This window comes from Rhincodon typus, chromosome 7 (genome assembly GCF_021869965.1).
Source record: "Rhincodon typus isolate 14 chromosome 7, sRhiTyp1.1, whole genome shotgun sequence".
Taxonomy (NCBI): Eukaryota; Metazoa; Chordata; class Chondrichthyes; order Orectolobiformes; family Rhincodontidae; genus Rhincodon; species Rhincodon typus.
The window spans coordinates 2,818,542-2,831,153 of record NC_063338.1 but is presented as its reverse complement, the minus strand read 5'-3'; the positions used below and the strand labels follow the sequence as shown (position 1 = coordinate 2,831,153).

Sequence of the window (12,612 nt, the reverse complement as noted above, 5' to 3'; positions counted from 1 at the left end):
AAAGGTTTACCAGATTGATTTCTGGGATTGCAGAACTGATGTATAAAGATAGACTGGATCAATTTGGACTGTATTCATTGCAGTTTAGAAGAATGGCAGGGAATCTCAAAGAAAGCGATAAAATTCTAACAGGACTCTACAGGGTAGATGCAGGAAGGTTATTCCTGACGGCAGGGGAGCCCATAACCAAGGATGACAATCTAACGGTATGGGTAAACCATTTAGGACTGAAATGAAGGGAAATTTCTTCACCCAGAGTGGTAAGCCTGTGGAATTCACTACTACAGAAAGCATTCAAGGCTAAAACATTAATTGATCTCAGGAAGGAATTGGTTATAGCACTTGGGCCTAAGGGATCAAAGGATATGGGGGAGAAGCAGAAATGGTCTGCTGAGATAGATGATATACCATGATTATAGCGACAGGTTCAAAGGACCAAATGGCCAACCCTGATCTGATTTTCTCTGTTCCTAATCCTCACTACTTGCCTTCCCACCTATTTTTGTCTCATCTGCAAACTTGACAATGGTACATTCCCTTGCCTCATCCAAATCATTAATATATATTGTAAATAACTGTGGTCCCAACACTGATTTCTGTGACACACCACTAGTTACAGGTTGCCATCCTGAAAATTGTTTGTGTTCTCCTGGATGAGGAGGTGAAGATATTCCTAATAAGTATAGGCAGGTTAACATCAGTGATAGCTAAGTCAGTGACACCCAGCTCCCTTAAAATAAACACTGATTGGTGTACAAATATTTATATTTATATCTTTATTCTGCAACATTCAACAGATTTCTATATCCCTCGAGTAGCAGGATCAGAACATGCAATGTAATGTGCCATTATCAAGTGTCATTTTTTTTATCAGCAGGTTTTGTATTCACACTCTGTTTGCAGGTGCAATATCTAGTTGGTGCTTTGCTGAGTGGGTCAGATCTGTCTCCCTTGTTTTTGGCCACTCCGACTCGGTTGAGGTTGTCTCTGGCTTTACCACTCGTGCACCGATGACGTGGGCAGTTTAGAAGCAGGCGCCATGAAAATCAGTCACTACTCGCAGGTATGCTTTGTAACGTGCACACACTGGGTCTCCTTGCTCCACAGTTTGCCAATGCACTGCTAGCTGCTTCGCGATTCCCTCCACCATCACCGGAATCTTCATCTCAATGCTTGTCTCTGAGCCACCTCTGCTTGTGAGCGACTTGAGGAAAGGAAAGGTAACATAGACAAAAACGAACATTTACAAATCCCTGGAGGTGGACAGGACAGCTGTGACAGCCAGTTCACTCACACGCATCTCTGATAGTCAGGGAGTAAAATGAGTCAGGGACCCATGTCCATGCCCTTGCACTTCAGTCTATTCAACTGAGAAGGCATCAAGGCAGGGACCTGTTCTTTTCTCAGCCTCAGATTGGTGCCTGCTCACCAGAAGAGTGTCAGGACCGGAAATTTTGGCCAAATGTTTTCCCCTGCAACCCCCTGTCAATGAACTGAGATCTACATTAACTGCCTTGCTGTGTCCCTGGCTGCACTGAGCAAGTTCAATGCAACCTGTAACTGCTCAGCTCTGCCGTACTCGGTGCCACGAGAGCTGTTTTTAGAGTGCCCCCATTAACAAAGCAAATCCCAGGCTCCAGGCAGCTGGCTGTAAGCTATGACTCCTGCGGTCTACAATCTGTTTCTGGAACAAAACAAAGGAGTTAAACAAGTTGTTTTATCAATCATTCTTTTAGGTATAAATGGAAGAAAACTCACATTTATATATGGATTGTCATCATCCAAATGCAAGTTGAGGACCACAGTTTCAATCCATGCATTGTCTGTGTTTCTGGAATCATCCTCATATCCCTTATAGACCTAAAACACACACACCAGCACAGGAGATCAGCTCCGGATTCAAGTCAAATTACAGGGCAAAGGGAAAGGCAATGGAGCAAGGTCCTCACTAGATGAGCAAAGAGCTGACTGAATCGCTTCATAGAGTTATACAGAATAGAATCAGGCCCTTCAGCCCACCATGTCTATGCTGAACATTAAACAGCAAACTACACTAATCCCATTTACCTGTACTTGGTCCAAGGATACCATGCCCTGGCATTTTAAATGCTCATCCAAATGCTTCTTAAATGTTGTGAGAGTACATGCCCCCACCATCCTTTCAGGCAGCACGTTCCATATCTCTACCACACTCTGCATGAAAAAAACTCTTTCTCAAATCTTCTCTAAATGACTTACTCCTCACGTTAAACTTGTGCCCTCCAGTCTTAGACACATCTGCCATGAAGAAAAGATTCACATGATCTATCTTTTCATACCTCTCACAATTTTGTATGCCTCAATCAGACCTCCCCTCAGCCTCCTCTGTTCCAAGGAAAACAAACCCTGGGAACAATGAGACTTCCTTGCTCCTATATTCTATGTCCTGATTAATGACAGCAAGCATCCCTAAGCATTCCTTATGCCTTCTTAACCACTGTCTACCTGCATTGATACCTTCACATCAAGGTCCCTTTGTCCTTCAGTACTCACTAGGAACCTACCACTCATTGTGTATTTAATTCCCTGATTGCATCACCTCTTAAAATGCAGGACTAAATTCCATCTGCCATTTTTCTGCCTAATTTACAAGCTGATCAGTATCAGGCTGTAGCCTGCAACCATCTTCCTCACTCCAAATATTTGTGTCACCTCATTAATTATACCATCTACATTCATATCCGGCAAACTGGTTAGAACCTGTGGGTTCTTCCCCCTCCACCTAGCATCAAAGAAACCTCTGAGGACGAGATTTACACATCACACGTTACAGTGTCAATGCCGTTACCGCCTAAAGAAGAAGACATGTTTTAACTGAGACATTCTGGATGCCAAATGTGGACTGTGGTCCAGTACACACCATCAATATCCTAGGCAGGAGTTGGAGGAGCCGGACCTGGTGCATAAACTCCCCAGGAGAAGCTACAGGTAAAGGAATGAACCGATGTCCCAGGACTTAGATGGGGAGGGATGTAGTCATTGGAATGATGTCAGCCAGGTGGATCTTATAGTATACCAGTTCCCTGATTGGGGCTGTTAACTGGTCCAATCAGGGAGTCCTGGCTGACTGATATAAACAGGAGTGTCAGGGGATCTGTTCAATACAGAGCTCAATACTCAATATGACAGAAAATACAGGCATACGAGACACAGGATCACTGTCTCACACATAGCAGCATTATGGCTCAGTGTTTAGCACAGCTGCCTCACAGCACCAGGACCCTGGTTTTGATTCCACCCTATGTTCTTCCCATATCTGTGTGGGTTTCCTCTGGATGCTCTGGTTTCCTCCCACACTCCAAAGATGTGCAGTTTGGCTATGTTCCTCACAGTGTCCAAGGATGTGTAGGTTAGATGGATTAGCTATGGGAAATGCAGGGTTACAAGAATAGGTTATGGGGGTGGGTCTAGGTGGGATGCTTTTTGGATGGTCAGTGTGGACTTGATGAACTAAATGGCCTTCTTCCACACTATAAGGATTCAATGATCACAGGCTTTGCATGTCATAGGAAGATGCAGAGATGGTGAAGACTCTGATAAACCGGACCATCACAAGAGATGAGGTGAGATGTGGTGTCAGAGAAACCCAGACTATTCACCAGTACGTGCTGTGAAGTCATCCAGGCAACATGATTTAATCAAGTGGTCAGTTAAGATATGACATTATTTGCTGTTACATCTTCTGGCAGAGATCTCCTATCTACAGTCCTCAAGAGGTGACACAATCAGCAGGTTCACATTAGTAGTTCTTTGGGAGGATAGAACTTGAATATTACTGAAAAAAAGATGTAATTGATGAAGGTTTTTGTTTATCACTTTTCAGGACAATTTACAAGTAGTGCCAATGTAACTGATACACTATGAATATATATTGTCTCCTCTCAGACAGTATACATGTTGATACTTTTTACTATGGAATCTTCTATATTTTTCGGATGAGTACAAGATGAGAAGCATCCAAGAAAAGCTTCTTCTTTTCAGCAATAGTCAGGTTCACACTTTCTTAGTATTAGCCCTGGACTGGAACAGCCTGTGAAGCCTCGACTAGTTGCAAAGATAAGTGTGCCTGCCAGGTTCAAGGCTGTAAAACGGTGAGACTGCTAACTGACATTGGCACTGTGAATACCTAGTAGGTTAACATCTCTTTACAAAGCAATGAACACAGGACTTAGCTTCAACCTCTAAGGCCTTCTTCTGCAGTTTCTGAAACATGTCCAGTATCTTTTCATTTAAGATGACCATCATGTTTCTTGGGAACGTCTTTCCAGCAGCCAGAATTCCCTGAAGTGAAAGATAAAAACAGATTTTGTTCAAGGACCTCGAGTTGCATTTTCCCCAGGCTCATCCTCATCCCTCCCTGAAGGCTGTTGGATTCATCAGCAGTAATTCTCCAGTCGCTCACCCAAGGAGGTAATGTTGCCAGTCTAGAAAGTTCAAACCAGCAAGCTCTCCAGCATATTTTTCAATGATTGTCTCTCCTTTTGTCTCCCTCTCCCACTCTCTGCCATGCCTACTTTAATTTGCTGTGGTGCTCAATTTCTCTCTCAAACCCTCTCTCCTTCATCTTTATTGCTCTCTCTATCTTTCTAATATCTTTTTCTGTCTCTTCCCTCACTCCCTATCTCTCAGTCAGCCCATTGGTGCAAATTTAAAAACCAAAAGAACTGTGGATGCTGTAAATCAGAAAGAAAACCAGAAATTACTGGAAAAGCTCAGCAGCATCTGTGGAGAGAAACCAAAGTTAATGTTTCGGGTCGAGTGACTCTTTCTCAGAACTGGTTACAAATTGACTGCCATATTTCTTACATTATAACGACAATAAAGAGTTGGTTCTTAAAGAGGGCCTTAAACGAGAAAACACACACTGGAAAGATCTGAGGGAATGGAGGAGACCCACTCCAAGGAAGAGAGAGACCGCAGAGGATTGCAGGGTCAAAGAACATCGAAAGAGGAAACAGATTGAAACTAAAGTTGAGAAATTTAAAACAAAGGCATTGCTAGACCCGGCAGTGCATACAGGGCACAAGGTGGTGCAAGGTGTGCGGTGAGTGCAAGGTGCAGTTTGTGTGCAGGGCACAGGACCAGTACAGGGAATGTACTGAGAAAGTAAGTGCAGGTCATTGGGTAAATAACTCCTCAGCTCCACCCATTCTTTCTCTTTTTACTCTTCCCCCTTTCCTTCCTTCTCTTGGCCTCAGACACCTGCTCTGGAGTGGGGACACCGGCGGCTAGAGCAGGGATGCCAGCAATCAGCGACCAGAGCGGGGACGCTGAGGACCAGTGGCCGGAGCAAGAATACCAGTGGCTGGAGTGGGGATGCCAGAGATCAGCGGTCGGAGGGGGGCACAAGGGACCAGCGGCCAGAGCGAGGACGTCAGCGATCAGTGCTCCAGTGTGGAACATGGCAGCAGCCGGCAGTCAGACCACATGGAGGGCCCTGTGCTGGTCTGCTGCGGAGAGGTTTGTGAGAGAGACTGTGATGTTTGTCTTTTTAACTTTGTTTCTTGTTTTTCTGAACTATGGTTATACCGTGTATTGCTGTAATGTAACTTCTTTTTTTTCTTCATTTCTCTATTCTGTAACTAAGGATTATACCTAGGTACATTTTGTACCTAAGATGGAGATGTAAGTGATGACTTGTAAACTTTTCACTGTACTCATTTGAATATAGGAAGGATGTTATTAAACTTGAAAGACAACAGAAGAAATTTACAAGGATGTTGCCAGGACTCAAGGGACTGAGTTACAGGAAGAGCTTGGACAAGCTAGGACTTCTTTCTTTAGAGCGTAGGAGACTGTGGGGTGGTCTTTATAGAAGTGTATAAGATGATGAGTGGCATGGATAGGGTGAACGCACTTAGTCTATTTTTGCAGCGTTGGGGAATCAAGGACTAGAGGGCATCAGTTTAAGGTAAGAGGGGAAGCTTTTTTACACAGAGGATGGTACGCATATCGAATGAGATGCCAGCGGAAGTGGTTGAGGCGGATACATTTACAACGTTTAAAAGGCATTTGGACAAATACATGGATAGGAAAGGTTTAGAAGGATATGGGCCAAGTGCAGGGAAATGGGATTAGCGTGGATGGACATCTTAGTTGGCATGGATCAGTTTGGGCTTAAGGGCCTGTCTCCGTGCTGTAGAATTATATGACTCTATGTGACAATAGAGCTCATTCAATTCATAAAGCTAATTCAAGTACAAGGGTAGAGGGTGAGTACAGGCGTAGAGTGGGTGGACGGAGGGTGGGTATAGGATGCAGGATGAATATACGGTGCACAGCCAGTACAGGGCAAGTATAAGACATGGTGAATACAGGGAATCTACCAAAAAAGTAATTCAGGGTAATGGGTAAGTAGAGGGTACAGGGTAAGTACACGTTACAGTGTAATCATAGGACATAGGACAAATACAAGACATAGGTGAAATACAGGGCACAGGGTTAAGTGTAGATTAGTGTCTTTTAGAAAATGGATCTTTAATGAGCTCCACACCTCACTGAAACCTCACTTTAAGTTTCTTAGCTTGCTGGCAGCTCATCACGACTGACTCAGTCCTAATTCACCTTTGATAATCCAAGAGTTGACCATTCAATACATGAGTTGTTGTTGTTGTTGTACTGACAGCAAAATACATTATTACAGTGCATTGTCACTGGAATACTGTTACTCTGTCTGATTAATGCTAAACTTTCTCTGTATTGTTTCTGAAATATTTTTACAATCCATTGACTTGAGCGTATTTTTGCAGTTTGATGTGGATAGGTGCATTCCTGCAGCATTTTTAAAGAATTCAGCCTAATAAAGATATGAGTGTGAATTTAGCTGCAGGTCGTATAAATATAAATATTGCTGTGCATTGGTCTTTATATAGCACTATTTGCAAAAGCGTTGGGTGTACAAGGTTAAGCTATTGCCAGATAGAATCATAAAGTAATACTGCATGGAAACAGGCCCTTTGGCCCAAATTGGTCCATGGTTCCCACTCAGCTAGTTCCAATTGCCTGCATTTGGTCCATATCCCTCTAAACCCTTCCCATCCCTGTACCTATCCAAATGTTTTTAAATGTTGCCACTGTACTTGCCTCAACCACTTTCTCTGGCAGCCCATTCCACATACACACCACTCTCTGTGTGAAGAAGTTGTCTCTCAGGTCCTTCTTAAATCGATCCCCTCTCACCTTAAACCTTCTGGTTTTCAATTCCTCATCCCTGTGAAATAACTATAAGCATTCATCTTATCTAAGCCCCTCATGATTTTGTACACCTCAATAAGGTTACCCCTCATTCTCCTACGTTCCAAGGAATAAAGTCCTATCCAGGCCAACCTTTCCCTGTAACTCAGGCCTACTAGTCCTGGCATATCCTTGTAAATCTTCTTTGCACACTTTCCAGTTTAGCTATGTCTTTCCTATAACAGAGTGACCAAAACTGTACACAACACTCCAAGTGCGGCCTCACCAACAACTTATACAACTGTAACGTAACATCCTAACTCCTATATTCAACGTCTCAACTGATGAAGGCCAGCATGCTAAACGCCTTCTTCACCACCCTGTCCACCTGTGGTGCTGCTTTCAACGAACTATGTACTTGTACTCCTAGGCCCCTCGGTTCCACAACACTCCTCAGGACCTTACCATTTACTGTATAAGTCCTGCCTTGGTTTGACTTTCCAAAGTGCACACCTCACACTTATCTGTATTGAATCGCATTTGCCAATCCTCAGCCCACTTCCCCATTTGATCGAGATCCCTCTAATTTTTGATAATCCTCTTCACCTAATTTTTGCCTAAATACCTCCTAATTTTGTATCATCTGTAAACTTACTATTCATGCCTTGTACATTCACATCCAGACCACTTATGTAAATAACAAATAACCAAGGTCCCAGCACCAACCCCATGGCACACCACTAGTCACAAGCCTCAGGTCCAAAAAACAACTTTCAACCATCACTCTCTGCTTCCTACCATCAAGCCAATTTTGAATCCAATTAGCTAGCTCTCCCTGGATCCCATGCAACCTAACCTTCATGACTAACTTGCCATGCAGGACCTTGTCAAAAGTCTTACTAAGGTTCCTATAGACAACATCTACTGCCCTACCCTCATCCATTCTCTTGGTTACCTCTTCGAAAAACTCTAAAAGAGTTGACAGACATGACTTTCTATGCACAAATCCATGCTGACTGTGAAGATTCCAGTTCACAATTTTGGAACATGGCCCTCACAGAGGCTTGCAACATGACTTTTGAAGTGTGAAGGTCAGTGTGCAGAGATGAAGAGAGGATAACAGAATGACACAGGAAATGTCATTAGGAAATAAGGACATTGGTCTTTATAATGAGGTGTAACATCAGTATTAGAGATACAGATTTTGGACTGACTGTTGTCAAGCCTATTGATAACTTTCCTTGGACTTTGTACAACAGAATAAAACATACCGCAGGTAGGGTCCAGTCTTCACCTGGATATCGTATAACAAGAACCTCCAGTACCCGCTTGCCATTTTTCTCAGTGGCAGAGTTATCTGAGTTCCTCTTAAAGCTGCAACAGAAACCAAATATTGCACTTAATGTGTGTCAGCAAAAGCATGAATGCATTCCCTTATAACCCTGTAGCTTGCTCTCTAATCATTACTCTATGTTTAGTATTGCATTCTCTTGTAAGCCTACAGTTCCCTTCCTAAGCACTGCACAGGTCTGTGGACCTGAAGCAAGTTACTTATGTGATGCTGCATTTTCCAGACATTGCGTTGTATCCCAGGAGTCATCCTGGGCTTCTGAATGAATAAGTCTCCTTCTTTAAAAGTGTTTGGCCTTCCTGAGAGGATGTCAATCGCAGACTGCTCAGTGTTAATTCCAGACAATTGGATTAGACTGATGGTGCACTCCTGGGACAGCCCAAACTCCTTGGGCCTGGTACTTAGCCTAAAGGTACAATCTGGGCTTGTGTGGGTGGATGTTTCTCTCAGCCTAGTGCTGAGTGTGTATGTACTTTAATTGAATGAACTCCTGCCCACTAATTATCCAATTCTTCAACTTGGGCCTGAAGAAATACAATAGAGAGAGAAAAACGGGCAAATGATCACTGTGCTCCTGACACGTAGTTCTATGAGAAACTGCATCACCAGTTAATAAATTGAGAGGATTGAGTAATATTTTTGTTTAAACTTCTATAATAATGTCAGAGACAGATGAAGAAACCTGTGAAACACTGCTAGTGATTATAAGGGACTTAGTGAGACAAGTAATGGTGTTCGTGGGTTTTGAAAAATATGCAATTGATTCCCAGCTACCACAGTTTTCAGAACAGACCCATACAATGAGTGGTCGCAGCAATGGCCTTTTCAGTCCTGAAGTTTCCTCATAGAATCCCTACAGTATGGAAACAGGCCATTCAGCCCAACAAGTCCACATCGCCCCTCTGAAGAGCACCCCACCCAGACCCATCCCCCAACCCTTTACCCGTAACCCTGCATTTCACATGTCTAATCCACCTAATTTACATACCCCTGGATGCTCTGGGCAATTTAGCATGGCCAATCCACCTAACCTGCACATATTTGGACTGTTGGAGGAATCCAGAGCACCTGGAGGAAACCCACGCAGACATGGGGAGAATGTGCAAACTCCACACAGACAGTCGCCCAAGGGTGGAATCAAACTCGGGTCCCTGGCGCTGTGAGGCAGCAGTGCTAACCACTGAGCTACCGTGCCACTTCTGGGGAACATTGAGAGGATGTCCCTGGGTTCATGTGAAAGAAGTCAATACTTCAGATTACATTGGAGGAGATGGTGGTGCAATAGTAATGTCACTTGACTAATAATCTAGAAATCCAGGTACAAATCCTGCCACTGGAAAACAGGAAAAGAAGGCCATTCAGCCGCTTGAGTCTACTCTGCATTCAATAAGATCATGGCAAATCTGCGGCTTAACTCCATATGTCCATCCTGAGAACATACTCCTTGATACCCTTGCTTAATAAAATTTGTCTCAGATTTAAATTTAACAACTGAATTAGCAATGACTGCCATTTAAGGAGAATTCCAACCCCCACCTCCTACTCTTTGCATGTAGAAATGCTTTCTAACATCTCTCCTGAATGGCCTAACCCTGTCCTAGAACCTTTAACCAGTGGAAATAATTTATCTTTATCTACTCGTTTTTCCCTGTTAATATCCTGAAGATGTCGATTAGATCACCCCTTAAACTTTTAAATTATAGAGAATAAAGACCTAATTTGTCTAATCTCTCCTCATAACTTAACCTTGACGTTCAAGGACTGTCCTTATAAACCTGCGTTGAACTCCTTCCTAAGGTGTAGCGCTCAGATGTGCTCAAAATGCTCTAAGTTGGGTCTAACTGGGGTTTTGTATAACTGCAGCATAATGGCTGTGTTCCTATACTCCATTCCTTTACATATGAAAGTCAGTGTTCCGATAGCCTTCTCGATATTTTCTGCACTTGTGTGGAGCATTTTAAAGAGCACCTGAACTCCCAATTTTCATTGGGCTTCCACTATATTTAACTTTGTGCCTTCTAAAAAAAATGCCCAGGGATCTATCTTTTTATGGTCTGAAATGGATAATATCACACTTGTTTATATTTAAAATCCATCTGTCTCAGCTTTGCCCATTCACCATGAATGTCCTGTTGTAACTTTATGTTGTCGTTAACACTGTCTACAATGTTGTATCATCAGCAAATCTGGATATTTGACTTTTTGATCATAGAATCCCTACAGTGTGGAAAGAGGCCATTTGACCCAACAAGTCTGCACTGGCCCTCCAAACAGTGTTCTACCCAAACCCAGACCGCACCTACCTCTGTAATTCCGCATTTTACTACGGCTAATCCACCTAGCCTGTGCATCACTGGACATCACAGACAATTAGCATGGCCAATCTACCTAACTTGCATATCTTTGGACTGTGGAAAGAAACAGGAGCACCCGAAGGAAACCCACGCAGAAACGGGGGGATATGTCTGTGGGAAGTTTGCTGTCACCCAATCGATACTGCGTTGCTGTGAGGCAGCAGTGCTGACTACTGAGCCACCGTGCTGTCCTTTTTACATCATTATCCAAGTCATTAATGAGCAGAGGCTTGTCAGGCATTACCTACCCTTCACGAATCCATGCTGGCTCTCCCTGGTTAACTGAAATTTTTTGACGTGATAGAATCATAGAATCACTGCAGTGCTGAAAGAGGCCATTGGTTCATCAAATCTGTCCTTCAAAGAGCATTCCACCTAGACCCAGATTCTATCCCCATAACCCCACATTTCCGATGGCTAATCCACCTAACCTGCACATTGCTGGACAGTATGGGGCAATTGAGCATGGCCAATCCACCTAACCTGCACATATTTGGACTCTGGGAGGAAACCAAAGCGCCCAGCAGAAACACATACAGATAAAGCTCCCTCTGTCAACCCTCTTAAAAAGCAGAGTGACATGAGCAAATTCCCAATCCAGTGGTACAATTCCTGAATTCAGGGAAATCTAAAGATTATGTTTAGAGCACTGGCAATGTGTTTTCCTGCCTCCTTTCACTTCCATGGATGGAAACAATCAGATTCTGTCACTCTTCAGTTCCATTAATTTCCCCAATAATTGATAATTTACTTAAGCTGATTTTATTTAGTCCCTGTCCCTCTGTTAATTTCTTTGGAACTTCCGACAAGGCATCCTCCTTTTCTGCTCTGAATACTAATGTCAGAAATCACATGACACCAGGGCACAGTCCAACAGGTTTATTCGAAAACTCAAGCTGTCGGAGCCTCAGTCCCTCTTCAGGTGTTAGTGAGAGAGGAAGTGTCAGACACAGAATTTATAAGTAAAAGAACAAGGTTTCACACCATTAATGAGGACGTACTAAACAAACCTAATATGCTGTTAAATCTATAATCAGTTAGAAGGTTTTATTTGATTAATAGGTATATGTAAATCCCTGAATTCCTTTCAAGTCATGGTCCTGAGAGAACTAAAGGTTTTGTCAGTGTAAAGAAGAGGTGATATTTTAGGTCAGATAATGCATGTTAGGTGTGAGGCCTTGTTTAGAATCTGTTTGTGTTTTAATTTGGAGTCAGACTGGCTTTATTTCTAAAGTACAAATTTATAAAACGTCACATTGACCGACTGTCTATAAGTTTTGTGCTTTTCGAACAAAATAAAATGCACCTACAAATGAAAATTCACCCCATAGATTCACATGTGTGCCTTTGTGCATGTGTATGTGTGTGTGGAAGAGAAAGAATGAGTGAGTGAGAGATAGTGTGGTGCGTATGTGTGTGTGTGTTGGGGGGAGAGTGTGTGTGTGTGAGGGAGAGAGAGAGTGTGCATGTGTGGGAGACAGAGAGAGTGTGTGTGTGGGAGAGAGAGTTTGTGTGTGGGGGTGGGAGAGAGAAAGTTTGTGTGTGTGAGTGGGGGTTATAGAGAGAGAGAGAGAGTGTGTGTGTGTGTGTGTGTGTGTGTGTGTGTGTGTGTGTGTGTGTGTGTGTGTGTGTGTGTGTGTGTGAAGAGAGAGAGGCCTGAGAGACAGTGTGTGTATGAGAGAGGATCTGTGTGTG

At 43.2% G+C, this 12,612-nt stretch overlaps 1 protein-coding gene across 1 annotated transcript in view; it reads right to left on the bottom strand.

Annotated features, from left to right (window-relative positions):
* Positions 1 to 814: 814 nt before the first annotated feature.
* The window catches only part of LOC109937802 (transient receptor potential cation channel subfamily M member 2-like), a 32,308-nt gene continuing 20,510 nt past the window's right edge, over positions 815 to 12,612 (bottom strand). Inside the window, exons 5-8 of the mRNA XM_048598667.1 lie at positions 8,484 to 8,586; positions 4,219 to 4,320; positions 1,759 to 1,860; positions 815 to 1,204 (exon numbers count right to left, since the gene is read on the bottom strand). Of these exons, the coding sequence (XP_048454624.1) occupies positions 1,025 to 1,204; positions 1,759 to 1,860; positions 4,219 to 4,320; positions 8,484 to 8,586 (487 nt within the window). The 3' untranslated portion in view covers positions 815 to 1,024. The remainder of the gene's footprint in view (positions 1,205 to 1,758; positions 1,861 to 4,218; positions 4,321 to 8,483; positions 8,587 to 12,612) is intronic.